The sequence below is a fragment of the Pseudochaenichthys georgianus genome, chromosome 17, assembly GCF_902827115.2.
Source record: "Pseudochaenichthys georgianus chromosome 17, fPseGeo1.2, whole genome shotgun sequence".
NCBI classification, from domain to species: domain Eukaryota; kingdom Metazoa; phylum Chordata; class Actinopteri; order Perciformes; family Channichthyidae; genus Pseudochaenichthys; species Pseudochaenichthys georgianus.
In genome coordinates this window covers 33,470,020-33,489,457 of record NC_047519.1, presented here as the reverse complement: position 1 = coordinate 33,489,457, position 19,438 = coordinate 33,470,020, and the positions used below count along the sequence as shown (strand labels likewise).

The 19,438-nt window shown below is 41.9% G+C and overlaps 1 protein-coding gene across 1 annotated transcript; it reads right to left on the bottom strand.

Annotated features, from left to right (window-relative positions):
* Positions 1-181: 181 nt before the first annotated feature.
* LOC117462409 (transmembrane protein 200C-like) lies at positions 182-6,528 on the bottom strand. Its single transcript, XM_034104632.2, has 2 exons — positions 6,423-6,528; positions 182-2,987 (listed from the first exon to the last, which is right to left on the bottom strand). Exon 2 carries the CDS (start codon positions 2,952-2,954, stop codon positions 1,413-1,415), a length of 1,542 nt encoding a protein of 513 aa, XP_033960523.1. The 5' UTR covers positions 2,955-2,987; positions 6,423-6,528; the 3' UTR covers positions 182-1,412.
* Between the last annotated feature and the right edge of the window lie 12,910 nt (positions 6,529-19,438).

The window sequence follows — 19,438 nt, the reverse complement described above, 5'->3', positions numbered from 1 at the left end:
ATGTATGTATCAAGTGTTTACGTAACAAACTTGGTGTGATTTGCAGATGAGGCACATACAAACAGGTCATAAAAGAGAACAACATTAATAAATCATGCAGAAACACAATGAATGCAAATGTTTACAAGTCACAAAGGGTAAAAAAACACATGTGAATCACACAGTATGTGTTTGCCTTCACAGACACCAGATTAGAAGTCCAATGGTACACTTTTGGAGTAGTTTTCACTTTGATGTATTCAGCTGGGTTTTCAGTGGGTGTAATGGCTTCCAACACATTATCGCTCTTCGACATTAACACCTGGAAGCTGCCAAAGCGTAATCTGCCGGCCGCTTTGCAGCTCCACTAGAGCGGTTGGCCTTGCTCGAGGCCATCTTGTTGGTACACTTTCCCAACCCTGACTTACACAGGGAATTGCTCTGACAAATTTCCGGTAACAAGCCTGTCTCTGACCTTTAGGACACCACTGCCAAAATCCATCATCCATCTGCTGATATGACATGTTGTATTACTTGAAGGAAGCTAATTATTAAAAAGACAGTTGTAAACGTCACTTATAGGTCAGTAAGCACAGACAGTGTAACATCAATACCACTGCAGTCTTTCCCAGTAATGATAAGTGCAGAAAACAAAATCTATACCATCTGCAGGTACGCCACACACTTAATCAATCAGAGTCCCACAGCTTTTCATCTTTTCATTTAATTTTTCTTAAACTATATGGAGCAAACAAACAAACTTTTTTGCAATGGCTGTATTTTATCGTATATCACACAAGGAAACCTGTGAGACCCGACAGGAGGTGTTACAGTTCATTTTATTCAACCATGAATGCTTCATATAAACAAGTGTGAACATTGGGAAGACCTTGTCATCAAGGTCCCGCTCCTAAACCAAACGTCTACCTGAGATTCAATTCAGTTCACCTATGTACGTGGTATTCACATAACAATGTAGAGAAACAATTCTAGACTATTTAGTTTTCTGTGGCATGTTTTAATGCTACAGGACAACATGTCAGACAGTAGTTCTCAGTGACAGTTTTGGCAATACTACAAGCTACAATGTTTGCCCTACTGTTATAGAAAAGAAAAGTTAAAATCCATTAGATCATTTTTTCTTTTTTTGATACAAATCTTTACTAAATCTTCTGACAAGTCTTTAGTATTGCTCTTGCTACATTGAAAAAATAGAAAAATTACATCTGAATATTGAGCTGTGGATGTGGTATTTATAAAGAGCTGTTCTCTTGAGTGTTCATGGCTATGTTTCAATAGTCCTTAGCTGCTTTCTCTCCACGGTTACGTCCCTCTTTAACGACCAGCTTCCCATCAGCAACCAGAGAGGAAGGTACCAAGCAAAGAACAAGACATCACAACGTTTTCAGAGGCTCATCAGCAGAAACATTTATCTATGATTCTGCAGAGGTGCTGGGTGTCACCAGATCGTCCTCTCCCTGAGCGTCTCCCTCTGCTGCTGTGTCCGCTGCTACTTCCTGTTCGATGGCCACTAAAGAAGTGTCTATGTCGGAGGCTTCGAAGGACTCCCCCCCCAGGTCAGCCAGTTTGATGTAGCCCTTACTGTTGGAGCGCTCCAGACGAGGGCAGCTGAAGCGTCTGGCCCTGTCGCCCTGACGACCCCCAGATACCGACAGGCTGCAGCGGCGCACCGGCCTGGGCTGATCTGTAAGGGAGGTTAGCGACAGCTGTGACCCTATCGCCCTGGCAACAGGTGATGGAGGAAACAGCTGGGTCCACTGTCCTTGATCCTCAGCCTGCGGCGCCCCCTGTGGGTCAGACATATCCATGGTTATGTCCTTGTGGCTCTGATGGGGCAGTGGGGGTGGATATGCCGCCGAGGCGTCCTTCTGCTCGCCATCAGTCTGGCTGCTGCTGGCTTGTACTTCCTCGGTTTCCACAACCGTCTCAATAACCACCTCCTCCTCCGAGTGTCCCTCTGCCTCCGCTCGCTGGGACTCCACCTCACAGTTGTTCAGTTTGATCACAGGGAGGGTGAAAGCGTTCACAGAGGAGGTGACGATGGAGGTGGTCTCCCACTGTCGGGGCTGCGGAGCCTGCTCGCTGCTATTGCTGTAGTCCTTGTAGATGCTGTAGACCGTTTCGGTGAAGGTCTGAACATCTCTCGACCAGCTCTGAGGCCTGCTGGCCAACGACGGGCGTCTGAGCACATCATCGCCGCTCACCTCGCCCTGTAAAGCGAGTCCAGTGGAGGGCCAGGAGCCGCGAGTATGCATCCCGCTAGCAGGGAACGTCCCCGACGGGCCCTCAGCACTCCTCGACTGAGTGTAGTTCACCAAACCATTAAGAGGCGAGTACTCCTTCGACCGTATGCTGTGTAGATCTATGACGGTGGAGTAGATATCCCTCAGGTTGATGATTTTGGTTTTCTTGTCTCGGTTTTCATGGAGGACTGCATTGGCGCAGATGAAGAGGAAAATGCCGATTCCCATCACCAGTGGCCCGAACACTTTCAGATTGTCAGAGTACAGGTAATTATTCAGGAAGTCACACAGGAAGCCACAGTTACGGGAGGAGTTGGGGGTGCTGCTGTTAGAATGGCTCTGGTTTAATAAAGTTGTCTGTACTGATGGAGGGCTATCATGGGTCAAGTTAGAGGGAGCAGGTGGACTTTTGGAGTAGCTCATCCTGTTGGATTGGTATCCTCCTGTTCGGCGGCGCTCCTGGTACTGCTGCTGGCTCTGACTGGGCCAGTATCCCAGCACCGCCATGGAAATCCCCACCATGAGAACCGCAACTCCCACCGCAGCAACAAAACCGGCCGGCGAGCACAGATTGAGCTTCCCTTTTACCACCACCACGTCGTTCTTCTTCTTTTTCTTGGATTTCCGCTTTCTTTTGTTTTCCGCCCGGTTTTTTGAGCGGAGGGAGTCCTGGCGCCTGTTCATGCGCAACAGGCCACCTGATGCTATCATGGTGGAGATTGGACAGCAGGCTTGTCACTCAACCTGGCGGGACACAGAAGAGACAAGAGAGAGCGTCGGTTAATGATTTACAGGATAAGAAGGTTCAGACATTTAAAGCTGCAGAGTTAATATGTTCATTTCACCAAGACACATTTAATCCAGGTTTATAATACATACAAGGCTGGATTATCAACCAGGCAGAGCTTTCAACCACCCCTCAGGGACCATGACACCCCCAAGGTCATTGTGTGACAATTAGTCATGTAATATACACCACTAAAATAAAATGTTAACTTAATAGTTGAGCGCTTTAAAGCTCAGGTGGGAAATGTAACCTACAAAAAAAAAATCAATTTTTGCTAGATACGAAGAGCAATGGGTCCAACAGGAACGCATATATTTGTGCCACCGTTAAAGTTTGGGTATTTACATTATAAATTGCTCAGGTACGTTCTAGAACCAATCATGACTTAGCAACATTTAAATATTTGGACATTCAGTGGATTGTTCGTAAATCTGTTCTGATGAAACAGCGCCCGCAGAGTCCTGATGAAGCAGTTTCTGAAGACTTAAAACCTAGAGAAGTTTTTTCAGTTTGTGTTTTGTGCTTTTTTTGTCATAAATATTTAAATGTTATAGAAAATTACAAGCCAAGTTTGGAGAGTTTTTAATATTCCAACGTGAGAATAGTTGCTGGTATCAAGGCTAAATGGATTAGAAGGAAATATTACATTACATGTTATTTGTTAGACGCTTTTATCCAAAGCGACTTACATAGATTCAGTACTGTGGACAATCCCCACAGGAGCAATTTGGGGTGAAGTGTCTTGCCCAGGGACACAACGACATGCTGACTGCAGTGGGACTCAAACTTGCTATCCCCTGATTCGAAGTCCAGCACACTAAACACTGAGCCACAGTCGACTAAATATGAGGGCATAGCATCTAAAAGCAGGTTAAACATGTATCCAATAATATCCTACATGTAGATTATACCCTTCTTCTTTGCACCAAAAGAAGATGCAACATTAGTAATGAGATGGTCAGTAAAACAACAAAAACATCTACTGCTAAATCTATAAAAACAATGATGTAAGCGAAACAGAGACAAATAGCAAAGTTGACAGCGGAGTGCTATTTATCTATATTCAGCTGTGCCGGTGCGATATCAGCCTATGAAAATGTAATGTGTCCAGACAGGAGGCCAGCAGGCATGTTCTCTCCACCTCACTCTCGCTTCCTTACTCTCTTTTCCTTTCTGCCTCTCGCACCAACCTCTCCTACCAACACTCTGCCTCCTGCTGTCTGACCAAATCTACTTCACCATCGACAAAACAGAGCCGTGCCTCAAGATGACAGTGTCCTTCACAAACAGAACATCACATTATAAGCTATTTGTTTACACAAACACTGAAATGTATTTATTTAGTATACAGTGTGGAAACAAAAACAAACAAAACAGAATGACAAAAACCAAATCAAGTCACAATACAACCAAAATAAAAGACTACTACAAACACACAAATGTAAGATATACATTTGGACATAACCACTATATGGCCACAGAGAAGCCATGAGCAAATAAGTTTGCCCAGCAATACAATAAAATAAAAACATAGTGTTTTGTGCGTGTCAAATGATCAATAGCACGTACAATTCACAGCAAAATAAGAATACAAAGCATTGTTAAACATTTGAAAGGAATGTAAGACTCGTATGGTTGGTGGTAAATTGTGCCTGAAGGAGCTTTGAACATAAATGGCCTTTTACCTCCTGCTTTGGATGAGGGAGTGGAATAAAAGTATTATACTGTAGAGGACCTCAAATTAAATGTGGCGGACTGTGGTAATAACTGTAGATAATGCGGATAGTGTTGATGTTGACACTTAAACAATATGTGTTGAAGCCAATCACAATCATAGCATACCCTATAAAAGATGTTTTCTGATTATGCAGCACAATGGGCGAAGCTGCGGTCCAAAGGGCAATGAAGCCACCAACACTCATCATGATTAAAGACATCTGCTGATGAGTTCCAGCCACATGTGGTGACAGATAATCAGGGGATAAGGCTGATTAATTACACAGACTTCAGCATTCTACTTGATTCTGCTGCAGCTAGGTATTTAATTGGACTAATCAGGCCTAATTGTGTAGTATGACTTTGGCTTAGGTTCATGAATAACTTATTGCACCAATTCCCCTAAGAGCAGCCATTATTGAGACGTTTACAAAGGTTGCTCTGGATGTTGCACTCACAACCCTCACAGTCAAAAAAATAATGATGATGGAGCTCCTTGACATCCCTTTTTGAGTTAGGCTATTACAGACAGTTCTGGAGGAAAGTGGAACATTGAGCTCTTCACCTGAGCTTCAGCAAACACCACACCGGTGCTCAGCTGCTGTTTATAGCGCCTTTATCAGTTTATCACATCCACATAGCCACTCAAATGCCTTCCGGGCGAGAGAGAGTCAACCTGCACTAAAACTGATACGCGTGGGCGGACCTCTCTCTATGTTTGGAAAGAGAAGGGCAGCAGAACCGTGGACGAGACGTGGGTGTGGACATGTCAGTGGTTGTCTGTGGTGGTGCTGAGCAGGAAGCTGCCAACTCCGTTTGTCCCCTAAAAAGCTGCTCGTCTGGCAGGATGGAGACTAGGAAGGAGGCCGGTTTAAACGCTCAGTCCGTCCAAGCTGCGGGGGCGCATATTTTTCGCGCAATGTTGCATGAGTAATCGACTGTTGACATTACAACGCATCTGTTTCCCTTCTGTTGGACAAACCCGTGAAGCAAACATACGAGATGCTGTGGAGGTGCCCTGAAAATGTCCAGAGCCACAGCGACGCGATCTCTCTCCAGCACAAAGCCAAACACTGTTTTTCTTTAGGTTCACAAGGTGCAGACAAAATGACAAACATCCACACCTCTTCCACGGCCTGACGAAGCCCATGCTTTCAACTAACGCTACAACTAGCGGTGGGGTGAAATCTACACCTTTATTCTAACGATTAAATGATAACTAATTATAAATCGGTGTTTAATTGCAACAACAAAGCCATAAAAAGTTTAAGTAGATCTAAAATATTGCTATTTTTCCATTCCAAATCATTTTTTACTTTATGTCTCTCGCCTATTATACATATGATGCAGCTCATATCTAATGCAGACAGACATATCTCCATTAAACGGCAACAAAATCATATTTTTTACCTTACGGATACAAGTGAAAAGGAATGGAGTGCGCATTGAAGTCCATCGCCTTCCTGACATCAAAACTATTGCCTTTCGGTTTATTCTAGATAGAAAATAGGCTACTCCTCAACTAAACCTATCTGTTACACAATTAAAGACTCCATAAACCCTGGCTCGATACAGCCTGTGAGGAGTCTATGTAGGAAACAAAAAAGGAGCCCGGATATGCAGCTGGGGGAAAAGACGATGGATGAGAAAAAAGATAAAACAGCGTGGTCTCTTACCAGAAATGGTGCCTCGATAATCAAGCATCTTCAAAGGCGCACTCCTCGTTCAGCTACATGTCGTCGTGCGCCACTTCGGTGCCGAGTGTGGAAGAGTGGTTTCCAGCTGAACGCGGACTCACAATAGACCGGCAGGGGCGGGCCAACTGCATTTCCATTGGTGGTGATTATTGGGCAACGTGAAAAAAAAAAACCGAGGGCTGCTGAGGACATTAATCACACTCTTTATTATCTACTCCTACCGCTTCCAGATATTTTTGGGCAAAAATAATCAGTAACCTGCAGAATTCAACTTGATTCTCTTTTATACAGATGCCAGTTGCATTTGGTGTACAATTATTGCAGAATGGTCTTGTAATTAGTGTTGCAGCAATGAAAAATGCATGCACAGGGTATCTATTTACATATGCATAGGCTATCTGACAATCTGAGGAATATGTGGAATATACAATGTTTGAATAATTTAGTGTTTGAATAGTTTCAAATTGCACATACAGTGTAGGTAAGGTGGGAAATAAATATATTTAAATTCAACAACATCATCATCTTTTACACCACATTCCTCTCCCCACCTTTCCCCCCTGGGGTGCGTTGCTATGATTGCTTGTAGCTGAGTCCCCATGTTCAACAAAATGGGATATGACAGAGTCCAGATGTGTTCCAGTGATATGTGAGAGCAGAGATATCAGCCGTACACTGGCAGGAGGGGGAGCCTGAATTACAAAGCTGATGCTCCAGAGAGCTGACTGTGAATTTATGACCCAGAAATGTGTTTTGTTTATGGCATGAATTAGAAGCAACAGAGAAAATAGTGGTGCATGATGCAGCATTGGAGTCAAAGTAGACACGGACTTTGGGAATAATCCGTGGGTTTAATCCATGGGGTTAACCAGTGCTGTGTAGATCTGTGGGCCTGGAGCAGATTTAAGGCTATAGCTTTAAGCTTTACAGGAAGAAAACTGACACACAGCAGATGTTTCTGAGCTTCTGACAGGAGCTTAAACTATCTTAAAACTCTGTTACTGCGAAATAATATTTCAAATGATGTTGTTCTAAGATGTCTATAAGAGAAAGGCACCAGCCACCATTCCAAAATTAGTGACTGAGATTGGTCATTTAAACAGCCTGTTGAAAAAAGATTAAATATATATTCTACTGTAGTAGTGCTGGTGGAAGATTAACTGTCCTGTCTAAATGTCCTTGTACGGTTATCTATATAAATAGCTGCTGAGAAGCAACTCAGTGCCAACAATCTTAAATGTAATATCATTTTATACATTAGACTTTCTAAATGTAAACTTGGAAATAACCTCAAGTTTAGCTGCAGAATCGCACCACATTCCCAGCAGTACCACTCATCGGCACCCCCACCATCTCATATTCAAGAGGTTACTTTCCCTCAACAACTCTTGATTCCAATCACTAATCAGTTCGAGAGCATACTCACAGATTTACAACAAGTTCAGCCTGACATCATTTCTACTTCCTCTGTGTTTCAAACTATTTCACTTTGCCACCCACAAACCAGGTCTTGGATTCTCTGTTGACAATGTGCTTTGTGCCAAAGACCTTTCTGCTTAATTAATAGATCATATTAAATAGGAGGAAACACAACTTAAATGAATTAGTCTCCACACAATGTAGGGCGATTGAGAAATAATCAGGTTATTGGCAAAGACGCTGCTATGCTAAATTCACATTATTGCCATCAAAGAGTCCTGGATTATTGCAGAAGCAAAAAAAGACATTCATTTCTGAAGACTTCACAACTTGGCTAATGACTTTACCGTTTCATATTTAATAATTTCTTATCAAGACATCCGGTAATTAAGCTCATCTAAAGCATAGTGACGAAGTGGGTATTCAGAATACGAAGAAACGAGAAAATATTGGTAGGAAAGACAGAGTAAGAGTGACTGGAGTGATTCTGAGCTTTTGTCAAGTCACACTCGACTAATACGAAGTCTTTCATCTTTGGGATGGGTATTCCCGGCCAAGCTGCAGCAGTAATTCAATAATTCAATTTAATCCTCAGTGATCTGTCACAGTTATTTAAGACACCACTCTCCCGTCCTGTCTGCCTGGAGTAATGCGTCTCCTATACACAGTTCCTATACCATTTTATGATGCTCATCAAAGTGTCGATCATCCCTCGCACATCCAACTGCAAGGTGACGGCGCATCACAGTATGGCTCACATAGTGTCAAAAATACTTGATCACCTTCTGAAATCTACCCGTCTTTTTTTCTGACTGTTCTGTATCTGCACAGCTGGAACATGAAAAGGCATTGGTTTTGCCCTCTAGCTTATTTTACTTGTCAGACACTCTCTCTCTCTGTGTGCAGTATGGTGGTTCACAGCTAAGCGAAATATCCGAAGCAGCATCAGGAGCTGCAGGCGGCTCATTTAATTTCTTAAGCCTGGGCTGTCCTGGCTAATTGCTGGATGGTGAAACTTGGGAAAAAGGGCTCCAAGTGAGATCAACGCCCTCCAGGAAACATCATTACTGTCCTGTTTTGATGCAGGAGTCAGAGGGCTTTGGAGTTATAGAGATACAAGCCGTGCTCCATTTTTTTAGGCCTAAGAAATAAAGACACAGTAACTGAGAGCTGTTACAGATTTAAGGGGACCATCCGTTAAACTAAAAACAAGTTCTCTGCTATGAGTTACTGTGGAGTGAAAAATCTGCTTTCTGACACTATTGACGTGCAAGCAGTGCAATCAGAAAAAGGCTTTCATTACTTTTACGATTTCTTTACTGCCAATAAATCAAATAAAAGGACCAACACCCCACAATGCATTGGTCTCTCCATATGATAAGATGTGGCATGTATGCACCATTACTCTTTAAAAATAATGTCAACGTTTTATTTTTAAAGAATGCTTAGTAATTGTCTCAAGTGGGCATTGTAGTTTTAGTAAAAAGCTACTCAAACAGGAATGGATATAATATTTAAAAAAGGGACTATATCCAGCTGCGGATTGATACACATTTGGGCTAGGGAGTATTTACAGTCGACAAAAAAAACAACCTACCTTATGCATCATAATGAAGGAACATGTAACCCAGTGCAACAGTGATGTTTGTTGATGGTTTATAGAAATTAATGGAGCTCTGTAGCTTAGATGAATAGGACATGTCAAGCTTTCGGAAACACAGACAATATTGTCAGCGTGACATAAATACAAATATATAATATCACCAAACCTATCCTTTATCCCACATTTGTTTTACCTCAAATATTTTACAACCTGGATGCTAGAACTCCATACATTTCCCAAAGGATCACACGATGGACGTAAATCACCACATATGCTATCAGTGCACAAAATAGGGTCATGAAAAAAAACTGTAAATATATCATTATTCTTTACCTAACGAACATCCTAAAGAATAAACCGAAATGAATCAAACACACTCACATCAATCTGTTGACCTCCCGTTATGGGCCGAAGCTCCACAATGATCCTAATCTTGCCCAATGGCAACCCAACAGCAGAATGGATGACCTCCTCATAAATCACACCCAACTAACCATCGCATGCACCATCGCTGCTCGGGTACCTCAGGGAAAACACAGGCTTGTTTGATGAATGACCATTAGGGATGCTTTCTGGTTGTGGCTAATGAGATGAGATGACCGTGTTGCGACTGATACAGGCCATGGAGACATATGGCATTTCTGCACCATGTATTATGTTCGGCAGCTTGCTACATCACGTGGAGCAACTGGAAATGGAACAAACCCCAGGTTTGAGCAAATACACGGACCGGTAGTCGGTTCAACAAGGAGAAATAATCATTGTGTGGTAGTGGGGGGGGGCTGGGAGTGGAGAGCAACTGGTGGACACGTGCTCCCAGCAGGTAGCCTGTTCCCATTGGTGACCTTGTTTCATTCCCACGGTCGCATATCATCAGCTGGTAACACTAATGGGAATTCATGGGTCAAATAAACATGTTGCTGTATTGGAAGATTGCCCCTCATGGAGAACTCGGACAAGTTGTGCGAAAGTGTGCAAAAGGAAAAGTATAAATTATCTTATTCCTCAACTTTCTCTGAAGATGCTTATGAGGAGGATAATACACCGTAATGAGCAGAGTCTGCATTATGACAAGAACGGCGAGTAATTACAAACCTGAACATCAAAATCTGTGTTCCTCCTAAACTGCAGGATCATGTGCAGCTACAAAGAAACAGTTTTTTTCCACTGTTTAGCTTCATGGCCACATTTCGCAGTGCAGCGAGGCAGTTGTGCAATCAGAGCTGATACTCAGGGTTTGTAAGATACGAGCTTCATGGGATCTCAGTAAGAAAAGCCTTCTTTGATCTCCCATCCCAGATAATATAGGTCATCTCTTCAGGGAGAAACAACAAAGACCAAATGAGGCAGAAAATAACATTCAACCCATCTCGGTGGAGCAAGAGGCAAATAGTCCCTCCAATGCTGCTTTACGGACCACAACAAATAGCCGCATAGAGGTATTTTAAGGGTCTTGATCTTTGGTATTTTTACCACAACGGTCCATCAGCGTGTGAGCCTACAGGAGAAAAAAGCATTTTTGTAAAAAAAATTAGGAAATAAAATGCATCTGTCATTTCCTCTTCTGCTGCCTGCATGTGGAGCCTGTTCAGACTGGGTATCCATGGCAACCGTTTTATAATGCCTCGCGAAACACCTTAGAAGAGGTTTCTTTTATCTGTGTTGGGACAGGGGCAGTGGAGAATCAAATGAAAGGGCAGAAGTGACAGCAGACGGGGTTTGTACACAGGATATTTTTGTATGGCTTCTGAGACTCGCCCCCCCCCCCCCCACCCACTGAAAATACGTGACTTGCAAAATGGCATAGGATGTGGGGGGAAACAGAAAATAGCTCACCCTGAGAAACAAGAGGAAATATGATGACATAAGAGATATGCAACCCAAAAAAAGAGGGCCCAGGAAAACCCTCTTTTTTTGGGTTGCATATTTAGAGATTTCACCACCATTTCTCGTGATTCAGTAGGACGTGCTGTCACTGACGTTCACTGTACAGGAGAGCATGGTCTGCAGGTCCTGGAGGACGAGTCATGTGGAACTCAGCAGGCGTGAGCATGATGGGAGGGGAGGAACAGCCAGCTGGGGATCTGCAGGGAAAAGCCAGAGCCAGAGCCAGGAGCTGACAGACCAATCAGGGCCGAGCGCAGGCCTCAGCCATGCATGCTAATCAGAGGAGCCCGGGCCGAGGGCATCTGCAGGGGTTCATTGCCATGGATACAGCAGCAGTCGCACAGTATTACCTGAGCAGGTGAACCAAGTGGAAGGAACGGGGTGTCTTTGGCTGCGTGACCTTCACTTACGTCACGGCTTCTCTTGAGTGTCAAACGCTGCAGGGTGACAAAGCAAAAATATTGACATTTTCTTGGATGCTCGGTAGATAAAGCATTCGCTGATTAATGAAGAAACACACACATGAATATATTTCCATTGTTCTGTCTAAAGAAGCTGGCTAGAAAGTAAAGAACATTGGGAACATTGGGTCTGAAAACGAGAGGAAAACAGCAACACAGACTTAACTCGATGACTTTGGCTAAATAAGTCGTTTATCATTTCAGCACGAAGTGGGTTTTTGGCCAGTTTGTCTCTTTCACAGCTCTAATGCTAATTGTATTTTCACAGTCTGACACACATGGACTATAGGTGGGTTGATGGGAGACCAGAATGTTTTTTGTTTTGGATAATCATAATGCTAAGTGAGTGACATTCTCCCACAACAAGGCCCCCCCTGACACTCACTCTTACCCCCTTCACAGATGCAATGCATTACATAAGTGCAGATTATGTGAGAAAATCTTGTTCATTTTATAACTATGAACAGTACACACCTCTCTGTATATTTTGCACACTTCTGTTCAACGCTTTTAAATTCTGCACAGCTTTCCACTTTAAACTCAAATATTTTTATGAGCATTTTCTTATAAATTAAAATGTTAAAGTTATTTAATATTAATATATGAATTGCTTAGTTTTCTGTATATTTATATTTTGTGTAAATATTTCTCTTTGTTTGTGTATACTCTGTTTTTATTTTAAATTAATAACTTTATTATTATTTATTTATTTATTATTATAGCTTTATTTGTTAGTATTTTACTTAATTCTTCTTACTGTGTTTATATGAACCATATCCACCATAAACCTACTTGGCAATACATCTGATTCTTATTCAACAACATCAGTAAATGTAAATGTGACTGCTGAGATGAAGGACTTCATTATATTAATTTGGCTTTTGAGAGTCAATATGCTATGCATTTGACAATATGGACTATCCCCAAAATGATTTGCTTATTCATCTGAGTGACAACACAGTCTTTTTCAGTGCATATGTTTAGCACATTAATGACTTATCTCCATCACACTCCCAGCTGTGTAGCAACTGGCTGAAAACGTACTTCCAATCAAAAGGGGTTTCATCTCGGTGGTCGACCTTACACAACCACTTTTGACTGCTTTTATCCGGAGCATCTTTGAGGTCATTCATCTTTTTATATGCTAATATTTTAATCAGCATTTCCCAATGAATTAAGGCTTGGCTGGGCTCGCACTCATGTGTGTTATCGGTCAAATTAACCTTTTCTGCTGGAAGGTGTTATCTGTGTTGGTTATTCTCGCGTCCAGGAGAGAAGCTTAAAAAGGAGACTAAATTGAGTCTCTGAGATTGTTTCAAATTGGTACTTTAATTAACAAAAGCGTGGTAATGTTACAAACAGGCTATTGTCCGACAGAAATACAGCTGTGTATCTGGCTCTCGCTAGCGGAGAAAGAGGCCGAACCCCTCAGGTCGCGCTGTTTATATATCCTCTGCTGGCTCCTCCCTGCGGGCCGGCTCTCCACGTTTCAATGTCCGTTGTTACGCATATCAGAGGATACAGACATTGTACATTCAATATATATCTAAACACGCATTTTCTCCTCCTTAACTATTTCATGACTTTTCATTTAACACATTCTAAACGCTGTAATCAATACTCCAAAAAAATACAGGAAATACTTCACAGCAGTTTGGTTTCCGGTCGTTCCGAATGTTGTCACATGCTACCCACATATGTAAACAATAACATACTGTACTGTATACATAAACTGTACCTTATCCAACAATAATAATATCTTGTCTATAGTTGTAGTGTTGAAATCAGTATGTTTCGCTGTGCAACATCATATCATATCGCTGCTAAATTCACCTCTATAGTAAATGGTATATTAGCCTCATGCTAACCGGAGATGAAGGATTTTCAGAATAAAAGCTTAACAACTGGTTTTGCACAAGAACTTCTGGTTTTTCAGTATAAAACAGCATTTAAACTGACGGTATGTTTAAGGTGCACTATGCTATCAAAACATTGATTTTAATTTCTAACAAAGGACAGTTGAAAAACTCTCCTCTTGTATTCAGAAGATAGCAGTTTATCCTCTGTAAATTGACTGAGTGATATGACTTGAGTAACGACATGCCTTTGGGGTTTCGGATTAGAAAATTCAGTTTAACCTTCAAGCTATAGGTGTTATCATTCGTATCAGACCCAGGGAATAAAACAAATTAACCACAAATATGATTGTGACATCCCTTCAATACACAGGCAGCAATATGGAGATCAAATAAATATTGGTTATGCGTTATTCTCTTTTCTTTTCAGGGTAAGGGAGAGGTCACAGATCTCATTAATACGCAATGTGTTTCATAATGGATCTTCTGTACTAAAGAGAAAGTAAGGGATAGGAAGAGACACAAAGCAAATGAGAGTAAAGTTTGAACAAGAGAGCAAAACTTATATAGGGCAATGTAATTTGCAGAGAAGCAAAACAAACATCAAAGGAGATAATTATTTTCAGTCTATTTATGAACAATTTTAGACCTACGTTAATTGAGTTTCACGCAACTTGGAGTAGCTAAACAAACTGTAAACATGACTGACGAATCATCATCCCATAAAGCTGATAAGGCAAAGGTTGTGTCAAACAGTTGAAACATCCAGCAGATACAGAGTACTGACATCTATTAGTGTTGTGTTTCTGGATAGCTGATGAATTGTAAGTCGTCAAGCTCTGTTATTGGTCTGCAGGGAAATATCTTGCTCTTCAGCTGCTAAATCCTCCGCCATGTTCCCCAGCTAACTGTATCCGTCTGCAGTTTGGTGCTTGGCTGTTAGTGTGTTCGTTTTTTATCAGATCTTTCGCTGAACAGTTGCCTGCTGCGTCTAGAAATGATGCTGATGAGAGTGGCAAGAGTCCAAAACCGGGACTTTAACTAATTTAGCTAAAATATGCTGAAAGAAAGTGAATTGCGGCGTCAGAAAATCTTGTCTCGATCAATCTCTACGAGCCACTTCTTCACATACACTTAATTATTTAAGTATTGATTAGAGCAGCTATCATATATTACCATGTCTACTGCAACGCTTACTTAGGCCTTTGTATTCCCTGAGGACCTTAGGCCATCGGCAAAAGCCCTCCATCCCCCCAGTCTGTCGATCCAGTGGCTGCCATGACAGCCGCTAAACCCTAATCTCTTCTTCTGCACTTCTTCTGCAGCATGTTGTAGGTATTCCTCTCTCTTGCCAAATTGGTTTCATGTGAATGCCTGCTTGATGATTAATGTATTTTATTTTTGAAGTGTGTATCCTATCCAGATCTATTTCTTTCTCTTGGTGAAACAGGATGGTGTTGGCGTCTGTCTGTCTCAGTCTGCTGGTAGAAATTCTGCAACAGACACACTGTCAGAGCAGCGGGAGTTGGTTGGGCTTGCCATGCTGAGAGCAGCTTGGACATGACTCCATATTTGTTTAGTCCCATGTGGTATGAGACTGTAAACCTGGACAACAAGATGAATGGACAACAAATTAAGTCAAATACTGTATACACAGGAAACGAGAAATGGTGGAAGGTCTGGTATAGCAACCCCAACGCTTAACAAACAAACATGCTAGAAACAGGAGCTAGGAGTATAGCAACCAAAGCATCCTCTGAGCGGGGCATTGCAGTGCTCCAACCGACAAATACATTTGAATTTCTCTGCAGGAACCTGTGACAGGAAGCATCACATCACTTTGGATATATTTTTAGCCATGCTTGCAGTGTGGCTCCAGGGATGATAATGTCAGTCTGCTGGTCGGTCTACTGCTTTGGTTCTTGTATACAACTACAACCATTAGATGGGTTGTTTTTGTGTGGCCATATTATGCTTTTTGGGGGTTTATGCTTTCCTGTAGTCTGTTATATAGGTTTTTGTGCATGTACATGGTCTGCAAAAGCTAAAATCACAATGTTCGCTCCAGAAGGAGTTTCTCTCCCGCCTGCCTGAAACGCATCCATTGGACTTCTTTGTTTGCATCCTGAACATAGTGACATCACTTTGTCACACTGGCGCTTCTATTGGCTAGCACCCCAACACATTGTACGTGATAGGCTAAGGGGCAGGACATCTCTAAGCGGTTGTCAAATCACAACAGAGCCGGCCAGCTAACCAATCAGAGCAGACTGGGCTCTGGTTTCAGACAGAGGGTGAAAAGAGGTGCTGCAGCACAGGCAGTGTGAGAGAAATAAAGAGCTTTTTGAACATTAAAGCATGGAGACATGTCAATGTTGAAGCACAAAATACAAATATGAACCTGAAAATGAGCACAATAGGGCCCCTTTAATTTTACAAAGTGGCTGCGGCATGTGAATTCCGACTTAACAACAACACATGTCTAACCTTAGTGGTCAACTTGTTATCATTTCCTGGAAAACAAGCCAAAAAAGCACATTTTTATCACAGTAGTGGTGAGGATCCACACTGCCGACCATTATGAGAGCAGGCACCAGAATAGGTTGTGTAAAACAACTCCGACATGCTGTACTGTTATCACCTTCTGCTGCAGGGGGAGTGGGAGGCAGAAATATGGAGAGACGGTGGAGGTGAGGAAAAAACAACAACCAAAGCTGCCTGTACGACGACTGGCCTCAGTCCAAATGGTCCAGGGAGAGTGCCTCCTCATCACTTCCCCAGGAACACACTCAGAGCGCTGGAGGGTGGCAGGACAATGACAGATTGACTCTTTTGTTTTAACTACATTATCGACAAAGACAGTTGCTTATGTACTTTGACTGTGCTTTATGTTAATGCACATGGTGCCCTTGGTGTGCAGCGTCAACTCTTCACCATATAAATGGATTTTCTGTATACAAATCAATGAACTAGAAGTCCGTAGCTGTTTAGCCTGCAACTTCACTGTTGTGGTTCACTCTCACTGCAACATGGCTTTGTTTATTGGCCGTTGAGCGCAGCTTTTTCAGAAAGAACGTCCTAAAAATCCTGCTTTACGCCAAATGAAAGACTGACAAAGTAAGAGACTTTCTGGTGAACATAGTGGATCATTAAATGGATAAAGAGCCTGATATTTCCCTAAGGAGACATGAGCAGTTAAAAGAGAGTTAACTTAGCATTAACACGCAGCAGGTAGAAAGGAACACAACTCTCAGAAAATGCTAATATTGATCTCCAATTGCAGGATGAGTAAATATGCAACTGTCTGGTAGAAAGTTCACTATATCAATTAAAAAAGGGGGTGATGTGTCCATTTACTGTTATTGCAGATTTAAAGAGTCTTAAACACCGTAAGCTTTACAGAAAATACACTTAGTTTTTGCTGAGGTTGGTAATTATTTTTTTAATTGTATTTAATCTTTATTTAACCAGATAAAAAAGCATAAAATCTCATTTACAATGCTGACCTGGCCAAGAAGGCAGCAACGTTACACATAACACAAACATATAAAATACAGAGAACATAACTAAGAAAACAAAAGACGAAAAACCAGTCACTACATTGTGCACATTAGGACAGTAAGAAAGGTGCACTACTTATTACTGCAAGAGCAGCTGGTGGTAAGGACTTCAGACAACTTCAATTTAAAACATGCTATAGAGACAAGGGCCCTCAGTTTTAGGCTTGATTGAAGGTCATTCCAAGACCAAGGACCATAATAAAAAAGACTCCTGGAGCAAATCTGGCACATATGTACAGTGGAAGCTTACCTAAAATGGCTTTATACATTAATAAAAACCAATGCTGCATCCTACGCATACTAAGTGAGGACCATCCAGTTAGGCTATACAGTGTGCAGTGATGAGTCCTATAGGGTGCATTTGATATATAACGCAGTGCAGCGTGGTACAGTGGGTCAAGTGTGGCCAAAACAGTGGGACAGGCGATTCTATAAGTGGTATCACCGTAGTCCAGCTGGGACAGGATTAAGCCAGAGACCAACCTTTTATGGGATGAAGTTGAAAAACAACATTTAAGTCTGAAAAGGAAGCCAAGAGTGCATTTCAATTTATTTGTCAGAACTTCAATATGGTGTTTGAAGTTCCGATTACTGTCCAACCAAAAACCCAGGTATTTGTAGGTATCGACAAACTCAACAGAGACGCCATCAAGGGTGTCAATGGAGAGGCAAGAGGACGCTGACTTGGGAGCAAAAAGCATTGCTTTGGTTTTCTTACTGTTCAATAGCAGTTTGGAATCAAGAAGTGCATGCTGCAGCGTAAGTATAAGAAGTATAACAATATATTATTTATAGTGCTGTCAAAATTATCGCGTTAACGGCGGTAATTAATTTTTTGAATTAATTGCGTTAAAATATTTAACGCATTTAACGCATGTGCAGAATGGCCCGCCCCATACATGCCACCAGTGGCAGCGCTGGGGTAGGCTACACCCATACCAAGAAATGGCTTAGCCCCACCATGAAAAATGATGTTAAAGTAAGCCAAATAAAGTCTGCCAACTCGCGCGGAGTAAATTGCACAGACAGCCGTTAGTAAGATTGATTTCAGTAGCCACGGTTTTGAAAACTTTTGTCACGTAGTGATCGTCTTCTCAATAGAACATCTTTGATAACGGCGTGGTGTTGTTGCAGGAAGTCCCGACGCAGAATACTTTTGCTGTAGTACAGGGCAGAGCCATATAATAGTAATAATATGGCTCTGGTACAGGGGTGCACATAACTGGTACGCAGGGTATGTGCGTAATCTGAAATGCGTACCGTCACTTGTGTCACAAAGCGCATTTGCGTACCGACGTACTTGTGAAGCTTTTCCAGAAGGCGGTTAGATCACCGGACGACAGAGTCGGTCTCCGTGTGCACAGACAGGGCTGCTGTTAACGTCGGTCTGTACAACGGAACTGTGCCAAAACTACGCCAACCGGCTGCGGAGGGAGACTCCCCCCTTCGCTGGAGCTGATCACAACGTTCACACTCTGTGGTCACGAAGTACTCCACTAGCCCCCCCCCCCCCCCCTCTGTCGACTTTCCTGAAGTACTCCCCCGTTGATAGAAATCAACACGTAATGAATTAAGACCCCACGGTTTGATGATTGATAGGTGTGTGGGTTGTCTTTCATTTTGACATGCAGAAAAATGTTATAATAAACATAGATACTGTATGTTAAATTGATATATCTGCCTTCTTTCATTTATCTTTCCATTCCCACAACAATATACATAAATAAATGGCATATTTTGGACATAGTTCGAATGGTGATTAATCATGATTAATTAATTTTTAAGCTGTGATTAATCTGATTAAAAATTGTAATCGTTTGACAGCCCTAATTATTTAACAGTGTTTTATATACGTTTTCAATGTTTCTGTTCTGTATCTTATTTTAACCTTAAACCATGTCACTATCCTTTAGTTTTTGCAGTTTCTTTGAACTTTTAAACGGGTTTAAGCTTGTCACTGGAATATAATTGTTCCTGTAGCATTGTCACGAACACACAGGATGATCACTGGCACAGAGTATATTAAAACAGCTTGAATTGTTTAAAGCACGGTCGGTGACTGAAATATTATGAAATAAATGTTTGAACTTTGTAGTAGTTCACTGTAGTTGCTGTCATAAGTCATTTGTAGACTAAGTGGCACATTTGTACTTTGTAGAGAAATGTAGACACAAGTTGGAAGGGAGCACAATAAACCTGATGAGTTTGA